The sequence below is a fragment of the Sorex araneus genome, chromosome 5, assembly GCF_027595985.1.
Source record: "Sorex araneus isolate mSorAra2 chromosome 5, mSorAra2.pri, whole genome shotgun sequence".
NCBI lineage: Eukaryota > Metazoa > Chordata > Mammalia > Eulipotyphla > Soricidae > Sorex > Sorex araneus.
In genome coordinates this window covers 151196902-151211221 of record NC_073306.1, presented here as the reverse complement: position 1 = coordinate 151211221, position 14320 = coordinate 151196902, and the positions used below count along the sequence as shown (strand labels likewise).

Sequence of the window (14320 nt, the reverse complement as noted above, 5' to 3'; positions counted from 1 at the left end):
TGTGACACAAAAAGCAAAATAAATAAAAAATAAATAACTAAATATATAAGCTAGCCATATTTAAGAGGAAATGCTGAGTACTTACATTATCGGGACCTATTAAGCAGCCCACACTTTTTAAGGGACAGAACGTATCGAATTGTCCGTAACAGTGCCCACTGCAGGGGTTCCATATCAAGTAGTGACTCTGCTCCCGGGTTAGCACATAGGCAGTTGGCCCCTAAAAAAGAGAGCTGTTAGAGCAGTTTCCAGCCAGTGATGCAAGGAAGTCCACAGACAACTCATCATTTTGTTGGACTCAACTTTCTAAATCTGTAGGAAAGTGAGACCATTAATTTGAAGTTCTCGGTTGCTCTGGACTAGAAAGAAAGTTCGGCGCTGACTTTTCCCCAGATCGTTGTATCTGCTACTAATACCATGTGGTAATCTCTTGGACTAAGTAACCTGCTACCCAATGAATATGCTTTTAGGTTGAAAAACTATTACCAATGGAAATAAATGGCATTTTTGGGTGCTAGAGTTATAGTACAGGAAGGACATTTGCTTTGCAACCAACATGGATTGGACCCCTGGCATCCCATATGATCCCCTGAGCACTGCCAGGAGTAATTCCTAAATGCAGAGCCATGAATGAACCGTGTGCATCTCTGGGTGTGACTCACAAATCAAAATATAAAAAATTTAAAAAAACACATTTTCTTTTCAGAGACAGTAAGATGGCTCTTAAGTGGCTAGAAGACTTCTATTTTGAATGCAGAAATGAGCATGTGATGCTCCCCGCCCTCCCTTTTAAAAATAGAATCACTGTGAGATGCAGCTACAAAGCTTTCATGTTTGAGTTTCGGTCATACGATGATCAAACATCCATCCCTCCACCAGTGCACATTTTCTGCCACTAAAATCTCCATTACCCCCCTCTCCCCATCCCTACCCTTCCCTTGCCGGTGTGGCGGATAGTTTCCAAAAAACTCTCTTGTTTTCTCGACTTTGATTACACTCAATTATTTCGACACTAGTCCCGCCATTATTATTATTTGGAATTTTCCCGCCACCACTCACACCTGCCGAAAGCAATGCTAGACCATTTGTTTTGTATTGCTTGTTATGAACAGCAGAGCAGCCCGTGCTCCTGGAATTCTAAACTTTAGATAATTAGGGCCTGGAGAGATCTCTGCAGTGAGCTGCTCCCTTCCGAGATTCTTTCTTTCTTATTTTTTTTTTTTTTTTTTTGCTTTTTGGGTCACACCCGGCGATGCACAGGGGTTACTCCTGGCTTTGCACTCAGGAATCATCCCTGGCGGTGCTCAGGGGACCATATGGGATGCTGGGATTCGAACGCGGGTTGGCCGCATGCAAGGCAAATGCCCTACCCGCTGTGCTATCACTCCAGCCCCCCGAGATTCTTTTGTGTGTCTCTGGATCTTGGCTGTTAAGGAGCTTCACCAGTGGCTGGATGCTGTTCGCGGGTGTCCTCTCAGGGTCCCGTGGGGGAGGGGATGAGGGGGGCCGGCTCCTCCCCCGTCCCGGGAGGCCTGGCGTGTGCCTGGGTTTCTCACGGGGTTTAAAAGGTGGTGAGACCCATTTCTCTGTTCAGCGCATACGCAGGGCTTTGAGAGGACACACAGCACAGCGTGATCACACCTGGGGTGAGGGTGGGGGCTGGGCCGGAGCCGGGAAGGGCTTTCCACCTGGAACGTACTTAGCTGTCTGTACGGCCACACGTGTGCATGATGGGCCGTTTATCTACCTGCGTTGTGCAAAAACAAAACCCCCAGGCCTGGCCACGTGAGTCACGTGCTTTCCCGCTGCCCCTGTCCCCCGCCCCTTTGTGCAGGTTAGGTTTGTCTTCACAGTGAGCATGTTTTTAGACTTTTCTTGCGCATATCTGATCTCATTTGGTGCTCACAGCAGCTTTTGGGGGCCAGCAGGATGACCCGGCTTCCTCCTCAAGCTCTGGCTGGAGGCGCGCCCTGCCCGGGCTGCTGGCCCAGCGCCCTCCGCCCCGCCCCCCCGCCCCCCAGCAAGGCCGCCGGGAATGAATTCGGGCCTGGGACTGTCTGCCGCAGGACCTGGCCTCTTCTCTCAGAACACTCTTGGGAAGAGCTGCCGCAATCCAGGGAACTTTCTAAACCTGCACCTCCAAACCCGCCCACAGGTCCCAACTTGGGGATATTTGAATGGGCTCTGTTTTCTTGGTTTTTACTGAACTGATGTGAGATGCACAGTTACAAAGCTGTTCACGGTTGGGTTTCAGTCATACGATGTTCTAACACCTGTCCCTCCACCAGTGTACAGTTCCCGCCACCAATGTCCCAGTTTCCATCCCGCCACTCTCCCACCGGCAGACACTCCCCTCTCCCTCCCTCCCTCCCTGCCTCTCTCTCTCTCTCTCTCTCTCTCTCTCTCTCTGCTTTTCCCTTTTGGTCACTATGGCTTGCAGTGCAGGTACTGAAAGGCTATCGTGTACATCCCTTTCGCTCCTCTCGGCACTCAGTTCACGTCCAGAATGATCACTCCAGCTCTCACACAGTGGGCTTTGGAAATCAGTTCTAATAGTCATGCACTCGGCCACCTGGTCAGAGGGGCCGCGCTCATGTGGAGACACAGCGGCCAGCGTTCCCGCCTTGCTCTCCGTGTGGTGCCCCTTTCCCAGCCAGGCTGCAGCAGGCATCGCAGAGAGACCAACCTGGCTGTGCCCCTGGAGCCCCCTCAGCCCTCAGCACGAGTAAGGCAGTGGCTGAGGGACTTGGGATCTGTCAGGTGGACGGAAGAGACTCAGGAATACAACAATGCAGCCTTTGCATGGCTAAAGGCTCCAATTCGTAGGAATTCGATGTGAAGCCCCACACAGGGCCCAGAGGACTGCTTGCGAACACACACAATCAGACCACACAACCACATCCAGCTCTTCAAGGCAGCCCATGTGGCCTTACCTCAGGAATAGCGTTTCCCATCACGAGCCAGGCCTTCTTCCCCAGGGAGAGGAAATAATTACACAGCAGCACCGCATGCTCTTCTTCGTCTCCTGCCAGGAGATCAAGAAATTGCTGACAAAAAGAATGAGAGGTAGCGTGGCATTCAGTGACTCGTTCTGCATTAGCTGTACGTCATTTTAAAGAATGATTGTTAGAGTGATTATGCCTGACTATGAGTTATTTTTTAAAATGCATCTTTTAATGCTGGTACTGTGTTTGCAACTCATTAAATAAAACACAACTCAGGCTGGGAAGATAGGATGAGGGCTGAACTGTGAACTGATTGTCTTTCATGTGGCTGACATGGGATCGATCCCTGTATGGTCACCACATACGGTCCCCAGTACACTGCCGGAGGTAACCCCAAAGGCACCACCAGGAGTAATTCTCAAGCACTGAGCCATTAATAGCTCCCAAGCAAATGCTAAGTGTGGCTGTCAAAACCAAATCCAAGCAAATAGGAAGTCTGTGTGCAAATTCTCTGTGTGTGTGTGTGTGTGTGTGTGTGTGTGTGTGTGTGTTTTGGCCACACCCACAGGAGATAGGAGGCTACTTCCTGCTCTCAGGCTCTCTGCTTCAGGTCAAATCAGAGTTGGCTGCATACAAGACAAGTGCCTTAACCCCTGTATTAACTTTGTTAATCCCACTGTCACTGTCACTGTCATCCCGTTGCTCATCAATTTGCTCGAGCGGGCACCAGTAACGTGTCCATTGTGAGACATGTTGTTACTGTTTTTGGCATATTGAATATGCCACGGGTAGCTTGCCAGGCTCTGCCATGCAGGCGGGATATTCTCGGTAGCTTGTCGGGCTCTCCGAGAGGGACGGAGGAATCGAACTCTGGTCGGCCGTGTACAAGGCAAATGCCCTACCCGCTGTGCTAAAACCCCACTAATTTTTTAAAACAATTTTTTGTTCTTTGAACTAACTGAGCCAGGAACAAAGAAATACTTCAGAGTGGAGCTCATTCTCTTCTTCATCTCCTGCCAGGAGATCAAGAAATTGGTGACAAAAAGAGTGAAAGGTAGTGTGGCGTTCAGTGACTCGTTCCGCTCATCTGACGGATGGCCAAGGTGACTTATGTGAGGACGCATGAAGGTGTCAGCTGAGCACTGGGCAGGCCGTGGAGGTGGCACTCAGCAAGGCCGACCCCTGCTCCTGGGTGTGGGGGGGAAAGCTACTTACATCCGAGGTGCTCCAGAGATCACAGACGCCGGCAAAGGAGACCGTGTCTGGCAGGAAGGGGATCAGAGACACGTACCGAGCCACCAGCTCCTGCGGGAAGGAAGGCAGCTTTTGAAAAACCACTTTTGATAAGACAGAAAGTCTGATCTCCCCCCTCAGTTCCGGAAAGATTCACAACTTGCAAGCGTTTTTTGACTACCAAATGCGCACCAGCTGTTTCTTAAGTGCTGTGACCTGACTGGGTCCTATTCGAACTTCCTGCAGGAGGATTGTTGTTAGTTTCCACCTTTCACAGGTGAAACGCTCCCGGGTCTCCTGGAAACGCCTGCATTGCCCACTGCTGGCAGTGCTTGGGGGTCCATATGTGGTGCCTGTGACTGAATCATCATTGGGGCGTGCAAGACAAATGCCTTCTGTCCTTCCTCAGTTATCTTTTTTTTTTTTCTCTTTGGCATCCTTTTGGGGTCACACCTGGCGACATTCAGGGGTTATGTCTGCTCTGTATCCAGGAATTTCTCCTTATGGTGCTCAGAGGACCATACGAGATGCTGGGGATCAAACCTGGTTTGGGTGCGCGCAAGGCAGATGCCCTACCTGCTGTACTATCTCTCCAGCCCCTCCTCATCTATTTTTTTTTTTTTTCACAAATCTCCCCTGCCTTTATCGTATGTCAGGCCTGCGCAGGTTATATTTGAGTGGATTTAGTCCAGGCTTTCTATTCTCTTTCATTTTCCTCTTATTTTTTGTCAATACCATTTCCTCATTTCCTACTTAATTACATGATTCTGTAAATAGTCTGGCTCTGTGATATGGCAAATCTTCCCACTGAACTCTTTTCTTCAGCATTGTCTTGACTGTTTTTATGCCTTTGCACTGCCACATTAGAATCAGCACACCAAGTTCCTGTAAGTAATTTAGTTTGACAATCTTGGTCCTTTCACTGGAAGGCTCAACCCCTTTGCTGTAGGACTACTTGTAAATATTTAGACCTTATTCAGTGCTTCTAATTTCCACTTTCTTATTGTTACTCTGGGGCTGTAGTCCTGGCTCTGGGCTCAGGGATCACTCCTGGCGGGGCTCAGGGGACTGAATGCGGTGCCAGGGATTGGACCCAGGATGGCTGCGTGCAAGGCAAGCACCATGCCTGCTGTACTATTCTTCTGGTTCTGATTTTCACGTTTCTTTTTTTCTTTTTGGGTCATACCTGGCGATGCACAGGGGTCACTCCTGGCTCTGCATTTAGGAATTACCCCTGGCGGTGCTCAGGGGACCATATGGGATGCTGGCAACCGAACCCAGGTCGGCCGCGTGCAAGGCAAACACCCTATCCGCTGTGCTATTGCTCCAGCCCCTGATTTTCACGTTTCTCCTGTCTCTGTTCTGAATCTGACTGAATGTGATTCTAAGGTCCACATTCTTCGTGGCTTAAATCTGCAGTTTGTTGTTTCTACTAACTCCTCCAGAAATAACAACTTATTTCCTCATCAACGATCAATGCTATATTGCTTAGGCGTGTTTTCCCTCTTTTTTTTTTTTTTTTTGAGTTTTAGTTTAAAAGGACTTTTTCTAGACCTAGGACATGGATGTGCTTTTGATAGGGATCGAGGGGTGATACCAACAGGAAATACCGCCAGTAACATTTTCCACTGACGTCTTCCAGGTCAAACAGGGTAAATTCTAGTCCCAAACATGAGTGAATGCTGCTGAGTGAGTAGGACATTCTCAGGAGCGAGGCATCCACCCAGAGTTAAGGCTGAGGAAGGCAGAATCCCTCTGGAAGGCAGATCTTTCCTTGTTGCTATTCCGACCGTTCCTCCTCTGGCCCCGCGTCTTTCTGCAACCTTGGCAGAAGCCCTGAGCCCTGCACTATCTCTTGTCCTCAGCAGCCGGAGGCCCAAGAAGCAGCTTTCCACACTGGGAATGATCAGCAACGATCAGAGCAAACTGTTTCAAGGCCCCACCTTGTGACATCTTGCTTTTTTTTTTTTTTTTTTTTTTTTACATCTTGCTTTTTTATTGCGTCCTATGTCTCCTGGGTTTCTCCATTCACCTTCTTCTGTTTCAGCTATGATCTTTCAAATGCTTGAAGTATCTAAGAATCTTATTTATCACTCTAAATATTTTCTACTAGAAGTTTTCAGCATGTAATACTAGAGATTCCCCACTGGCGTTTTCAATGTAAATTGATTAATAAGAAAGTAAATGGGGCATGAATCACACAATATATAATATTATATATAAATACACACACACACACACACACACATATATATATTACTGTGTCACTGTCATCCCATTCATTGAGTTGCTCCAGCGGGCGCCAGTAACGTCTCTATTCGTCCCTGTCGATATAAACATCTGCAGGTGTATACCTCTGAATTCAATTCAGTGGTGCTTAAAGCACCCAGTATAAACACCAAAGTTATCTTGGTGTGAAAGCAGAAGCCTGGGTGATGAGAATAGTAATTGAGAAAACATCATGAAAAGGTTTCAGTAGACACTGAGTGTTAATGTTGATTCTCCAGCATCTACCATAGTGTCAGAGACACAGTAAACATGTGGTAACTGTTTACTGAAAGAATCAACTAAAGAATCTTCTCCTTCAGATTTTTATAAGCAAAGTAAGTCTCCTGGTTCCAAAGAAACTTGAATCATTCCATGAATCATTAATGATCCTGATAGAGTCACTACTGCCTCAGGTATTATGAACTCAATGTCACGAAAATGGCCATTGCTGAAATGTTAAGTTCTTTTTGTAGCCGCAGCCCCAGAAGGTTACGAAGTACTTACTGCCGTTGCCTGTGGGTTATTGGGGTGGGCGTTGAGGAGCTCCTGAGGGGGGTTCAGAGGCTTGAGATAACGTGTAATGAAAACAGTTTTTCCACTGATGTCGATCACAGTGGTAAAGCACTGACGGTTTGGAAACTTTAAGGCACATTCAGCTTGAAATTTTTCTGTTGCTTGAAGTAATTTCTCATCTTCCTGCGAATCAAACTTCAGAAAGAAAGTGTCCATGGAGTTTACATGTGATCACACGGGACACAGACAAACTTGCTCATATCCCACAGACAACTGGAGCTACATGTGGGTCACAGGAAGTATCCTTGAGTGTCCTTAAGACTGTCCTATCCCGATGGATTTACTGGATTGTGTTTAGGACCTGAAACTCAGGTGAACTCAGCAAAGTGTATTCATTAGGACTCAGTGAAAACTGCAGTCAAGGAGGCATCCGGAACTCGGGTTAGTAAAGCAAGCTCAGAACGTTAAAGTGATAAACCAATATTGACCAATGAGATCAACTAATAGTTGTAGGGGTTTTAGGGCATTTTGATGCTGGTTTTAGAGAGGAATGGGACTCAGAAGTCCAACATCATAAATGCAAAGTTTAAGCAACTCATGTAAAATATATACATTTATAATAAATATCCATACAAGGGATTTTTTTTTTTTTTTTGCTTTTTGGGTCACACCCAGCGATGCTCAGGGGTTATTCCTGGTTTTGCACTCAGGAATTACTCCTGGCGGTGCTCAGGGGACCATATGGGATGCTGGGAATCGAACCCGGGTTGGCCGCGTGTAAGGCAAATGCCCTACCCGCTGTGCTATCACTTCAGCCCCTACAAGGGAATGTTTTTAAAGGTTTTAGATGCATAACATAGTAAGAGTAATGGGTCTCAAAGATAAAGGCAGCAGAGCTAGAAATATTAAATGTTTTAAGTCATTTATGATCCAGCAGGAGTTGCAAGTTTCCAGGATTCTTTCCACTTTATTTATTTTTAAGGTGCCAGGGATCAGACCCTCTTTACACCCATGAGACCACACATAAGGTATGTGCTCTCCACTGAGCCACACTGCCAGCTTTCCATTTTATAGACATATGATTCACACACAACTCTAAGGCATGCTTATAACTTATTTACCTTCCATCTGAAAGTACATACTTGTTTCTCAGAGTTTTCAAAAGTGGTCCAAAGCAGATAAATCAGTATGTGTTTTTGGTTTCTTTCTTGTTTAGGGCCACATCCATCAGAACTCAGGGCCTACTCCTGGCTCTGCACTCAGCAATTACTTCTGGCAATCCTCGGGAGACCATATGGGATGCCAGGGATAGAACCTGGATTGGCTATGTGCAGGGCAAGTGTCCTACCCGCTGTACTCTCCATCCCCCAAACACTATTTATTTTTATAAGTTATTCTTCCCCCTGACTCAAACCATTGCTAACAACAGCACAGAAAGGAGAGTGTTAGATGTCTTTATAAGACTTTTGTTGTTTTGGTGTTTAACAAATACCACTGCTGGATAAGTGAGTGAATAGAAATATGCCAATAGTTTGCTCAGTGCAGGTAGAATCTAGCATATTCTCACTTCTCTCACTGGGCTGGGACCCTGATTTGGATTTTATCACTGTACCCATGAGAAATCGGGGTGATGGTGGGGTTAGGTGGGATGGAGGCATCTCCCAAAGCTAGTATATTCTCATGGGATGTCCCTGTGACCCCCATAACTTACCACATTTCATCCTTTTAACCACCCACTACTCAGCACAGTGCCAAAAGATGGCAGCTACCCAACGGATACCACGATGAATACATAAATACGTTTAAAATATACGAGTATGAGAGGACTGTAGTATGATCAGGCCACAGACTCCTAGGTACATTGCCAACCAGAAACCATCCTAATTTTAGAAAGATGGAGATCTGTGAAATGAGAAAGGATGATTTGGGGTGTTTATTTCAGAAATAAGGTCTTAAAGAGGCCTCTAGTTGAATTAATCCATTTCCCTCAACTCATTCACTTATTCATCTTAATAAGTGTTTCCAACTATTCCAATAATGTCCTTTTACATTATTATTTGGAACTTGACAAATGTTTGAGTATGGAAAGTTCTAAGCCCTCTGGATGACTCCGTATGAGACAGTCTCAGGGAAGCCCCAGGCCAGAGGGAACAGTGCTCACGGGCTGAGTGGAGGCTCTGTGGGGAGCACTGCGGAGCGCCAGGGGGTCAGAGAGGCATCGGCAGGCAGGAAGGACAATAAAGGCCTTGGTTCAGGACTGACTGATTAGCCTTCAAAATGGAGACAGGGGGCTAGAACTTTCTCTGCCACATGGGCCCGGGGGCCTTGTAGGGCACTTGGCATTGTGGCCTGCATTTCTGAGGGCAGAGCTCTGTCTGAGTAGGTCCGTGTTCCTCTCACAACCTTCCTGCACGTGTCAGTGGCCATTATACTTGCTCAGGATGCCAGGGTGCCCCTGGAAGGCGTGGGATGGTGACAGATGGTACTGTGAGTATACATGAATCTCTTTTTGTGGGTTTGGTTTTGGGTCACACCCGGTGATACTCAGGGCTCACTTCCAGCTCTGTGCCCAGGGATCACACCTGGCAAGGCTTGGGGACCACATGGGGTGCCAGGGATCGAACCCAGGTTGGCCACATGCAAAACAAATGCCTTACCCTCAGTACCCGCAGTACTGGAACTGATATTTAACATTTGAGAGAGAGAGAGAGAGAGAGAGAGAGAGAGAGAGAGAGAGAGAGAGAGAGAGAGAGATTCAAATTAGCACCTGGAGCCTTATATGGGTAAAGTGTGTGCTTTGCCAGTGCGCTATCTACATCCTCTGCCCTAAAATATGTTAGATTCTTAATCTGCCTCAATTCTTTGCCTCCTAATTTAATTTAAATTTTTGTGTGGGAAATTAAATTTTTGTGGCTTTCTCCTTCTCGTCAGTACCTACACTGTCACAGCTTTATGGTTTTTTGCAGCTGGCAGATTTTAGGGACTTGGAAAGACTAGAAATAGCCCCCAGGTGCCAGTAACATTATGACTTGGACTTCTCAGATTCAAGGCCAAATAAAAATCTGTCTGATAAAGTGAAATGGACCGAAAGGCAAAGCCAGGGGCCAGAGAAATAGTTCACAGGGCTGAAACACATGCTTGCTACGCAGGATTCCCTGATTCAGTCCCTAGGACATAGGATTCTTTGAGCACTGTCAAGTAGCTCAAATCATTACCCCTCCCCCACAAAAAGACAACTTAGACCTCTAGAAAATGGGACATCATACATCATAAATAGGAGAAAATATCTGCATAGCATACATCATCTAAAAGGCTAATATCTAGGATATACAAAACACGCACCAAGTTCAACAACAGAAAAACCGACAAGCCCATTAAAAGATGGGTCAAGGAGACGCACAAGACCCTTCCCCAGTGAGGATATCAACACTCCCTGTCGGGAAAATGGAACCACAATGCTATCAGCTCAGACCAGTGAGAATGGCTTATATCAAAAAGGCTGCGGGAAAAATCAGTGCCTCGTTTAAAAGAACAAGAGAATATTATCTGGTCAGACTTCTGTGGAAAAGAGAATGAAGAGTCCTCAAAACTATAAGAATAGTGCTCTGTGTGACTCAGAAGTTCGACCTCTTGGCATCTGCCACCCACCCCTCAGCAACATCGTTTGAACTGCTGTATGCACACCTATGTTCCTGGCAGAGCTTGGGCGAAGAGCCGGAGTGGAAACAAGCCAAATTCCCAACCCCAGATGAGTGGGGAAAGAAGCTGTGGTGTGTCTGCACAGCAGAAGGGTTTGCAGCTGTAACAGAGGGTGAGATTTTTTTCAGTTCACTGCAACATGGATGGAAGCAGGGGATGTCACGGGGAGGGAAGCCAGTCAGAGGGAGAAGGACAAGTCGAGAGGGTCTCACTCACCTGTGGCATACAGCGACCAAACAAGGGAACAGACAGGAATAACAGTGATAAACCCCTGGCCTTGGGTTACAAAGCAGATTAGCGGTCAGTGCAGGAGGGTCGGGAAGGGAAAGGCCGACAAGACGTGACATCCTGTGGGCACCAGATGGCAAGGTGCATAGCTTGACATCAACACCATGAAATTCAGCATGATTGTAAACGTCATACATAATATAATAATAATAAATAATAGTAGATAATAATAATAATTATAAAAGTATAATAATAATAATAAAACTAAAAAAGAAAAAGAAAGATCAAGCTGTACATTTGTCCTGGCCACAGTTACAGGATCACACATACACTGGGAGCTTCATGAAGGTGGCAGGGGACAAAAGCAGCTGATGAAAGCCTAATTTAATTAGGCTTTATTGATAGTAAAGGGTTAACCATCTACTGACTGGTGAAGGGGTAAAGCAAAATACTCGGTACCTTTTTACGAGTGCCACTCATCTATCGGGCAAGAAAGAAACAAGAGGAAGGTTTCATCAACAGAAGTTGAGTCTACTAAAACCGTGATTGCAACAGGACAACCTCAAGCAAGGGAAGGTTTGTTGCTGGTTTGGGGGCTGTGCCCAGCTGCGCTCAGGCTTATTCCTGGGCTGTGCTCAGGGGACCGAGCAGCCGGGGACTGACCTCCGGCTGCTCACAGGTTAGCTGCTGCACTGGCTCTCTGGCCCCTCAAGCAAAGGATGTTCAAATGAGAGCTTTAGGAGTTGCAGCAGATTTTAAAGAAAGATTCCATGAGTAAATCCCTTTTTTTAAAAAAAAAAATCATATGGTGAGGTGGGGGGCAGAGAAGCAACAATACCCGGATAAGGTGCTTGTCTCGGATGCAGCTGACCCAGGTTTGAGCCCCGACACCCCATGTGTCCTCTGAGCCCACCCAGAGTGATCCCTGGGTGTAGAGCCAGGAGATGTCTCTGAGCACAGCTGGGTGTGGCCCCAAATAATAATGAACCAATCCCAAGGAGGGCCTGGAGAGAGAGCAGGGGGTGAGTACCTGCTGGCGCTGGTTGACCTTGGTCAAGGCCCGGAGGCCGCACATGGTCTTCCTAGCGCTGCCGGAAGTGCCTGCTGGTCAGCAAGTGGCCCGGACTCTCACCCCCTCGCTCAGCCCAAAATCCAAGGCAACAGCCGCACAGGGGCCGACAGGAACACCAGTGCTCATCAGACGTCTCCGTCAGGAGCCCAGTGTGGCCGCAGCTGGCAGCTGGGCGTCTCCCCCCAGAGCCCCCTGCGGGCACTCGCTCGCCCTGCTGCCCCCCTCGGGCCCGGCGGGTTCAGGCTTCCTTGTCAAACAGCATCCCAGCCTGTGCCTCGGGGCAGTTCCGTCCCAGCAGGGCAGGAAGGGCCAGCAGAGGTGGCAGCTGAGGCCGCAGTCACGGGGCTGGAGGGAAGGCAGGTGACAGGGGCCCCTGCGGTCCTGTACAGGGACCAGCTCAGTGCCACGAGGGCTGTCTCCGCACACGCTCTCACATTCTGGATCCTGGTGGGGTGTGTGTGTGTGTGTGTGTGTGTGTTGGGGTTGGTGGGGGGCGTTACACATCAGCCACCCGAGAACACAAGAGTGGAGAAAGAAACTATGGCACATCTACACGGTGGAATACTACACAATGGTTAGGAAAAGTGAAGTCATGAAGTTTGCCTATAAGTGGACGCATGTGGAGAGTATCATGCCGAGTGAAATGAGTCGGAAGGCGAGGGACGGGTGTAGAGTGGCTGCACGCATTTGTGGGATAGAAAAATATATACTAGAAGACTAATATCTAAGGCCAGGGAAAACAGGGGCGAGGAGGACTGGTCAGTGGTTGGAATCTGCCCAAGTGTGTGTGGGGCGGAGGGCAGGTAAGATAAAGAAGGGACCAGAATGACAACAATAGTTGTTAATGGTCACACTGGACAAGAAGGGGGTGTTAAAAGTAGGTAAAGGGATGTACCCGATAACCTTTCAGTATCTATATGGCAAACCACAATGTCCCAAAAGGAGGGAGGGAGAGAGAGAGAGAGAGAGAGAGAGAGAGAGAGAGAGAGAGAGAGAGAGAGAGAGAGAGAGAGAGACACAGAGAGAGAGACAGAGAGAGACACAGAGAGAGAGACAGAGAGAGAGACAGAGAGAGACAGAGAGAGACAGAGAGAGAGAGAGAGAGACAGAGAGAGAGAGAGAGAGAGCAGGCAGGCGTGGGGGGTTATGGGAGGGACCCTTGTGCTGGGTACACTGCCGGAGGGATGGGTGTTGGAACACTGTATGACTGAAAGAACATGAACATGAAATGAACAGCTTTTGTAAGGGTCTGTCTCCGTGATTAAAGAAACAAGCACACAGGCCATTGTGGAGTCCCTGTGTCTGGAGCACGGGTGTGTGTGGGGAGGGCTGGCGGACCATGTGGTTCTCGGTGCGTTTACACACCTGAATGCAGAATTTCTAGAGCCTGCGGCTGTGTGGATGCTCCAGCATTTCTGCCGGGACAGCGGCAGGGACGCTGCACCCCACAGGCCTGCGTTTCCAGTCCATGCCATGCCAACGGGACACTCAGCTGTGGCAAGCATCGCCCCCAACCAAGCCAGACTGGCAAAGGGCCAGGCGTGCTCCCTCCCGTCCTCCCTCTGCAGGGGTGAGGGGACAAGGGGGCGCCGCAGAGCAATCGGGGCAGCGGCGCCCGCACCTGCCGCCTGGTTTGCGCCTGGCACCAGCAGCTTGTAAGAGTCGGAGTCCGGGGCCTGACCCGCTCACGGGTCTGGGGACAGCCCCGCCTCCTGCGTCTGTCTCCTGGGGACGGGGACAGCCCGCCTGGGTAGGGGAGTCCGCAGGAGGGCGGGCAGGGGCCACCCGCACACCTCCCCCGCAGCGCCCTGGCTGGAAGCTCTGGGCGCGTCACTCTCGGGAGGCTGGTCCAGACCGGCAGCCCCAGGGGTCCCGGGGACATGGCTAGGGACCCCCGCCCCGGCGGAGCCTGTTTCTGCTCGGCCTTGTCCTGTCTCGGCGTGGGGGTCGCTGGTGGACAGACCCGGGGGCTTCACAGCACGGAGCGGCGTGGCCGCGTCCTCTCTCCGTCCCGCCGAACAGGGAACCCGTGGGGCTGCCCGACCCGGACCCGCGAAGGGGGCCAGGCGGACGCTCTATGTGGTCGTGTTTGGGGGGAGGAGACTCCTAAGCAGTGCTCGGGGAGCCACTTCCCAAATGTTCTGGGCCAACTGGTCGGGCGGTTGCACACAAGGCCCCAAGGGTGCAGTGCTGCCCAGGTCCTATGGGTGGGGGCCCACCGAGACCCCCCAGCAGTGCTCGGGAGCCTCCGGGGCTGCCCCCAGCGGTGCCTCGGAAGCACGCGGTATTGGGGCCCGAACCGGGACCGCATCCCCCCCCGCCCCCCGCCCCTCCGCGCCCGCGCTGGTCCCTCCACCCGCGG

General features: G+C 49.4%; 1 protein-coding gene across 4 annotated transcripts in view; it reads right to left on the bottom strand.

Annotated features, from left to right (window-relative positions):
• Positions 1–14320, bottom strand: part of CC2D2A (coiled-coil and C2 domain containing 2A) — a 126039-nt gene that overhangs the window by 10742 nt on the left and 100977 nt on the right. For 3 of the 4 annotated variants that reach the window (XM_055140630.1, XM_055140631.1, XM_055140633.1), the window contains 4 exons: positions 6951–7154; positions 4161–4250; positions 2934–3047; positions 86–220 (listed from right to left, as the gene is read on the bottom strand). In XM_055140630.1, the coding sequence (XP_054996605.1) occupies positions 86–220; positions 2934–3047; positions 4161–4250; positions 6951–7154 (543 nt within the window). Of the gene's footprint in view, positions 1–85; positions 221–2933; positions 3048–4160; positions 4251–6950; positions 7155–14320 lie in introns of those variants that run through there. The other variant, XM_055140634.1, reaches the window with a different exon arrangement.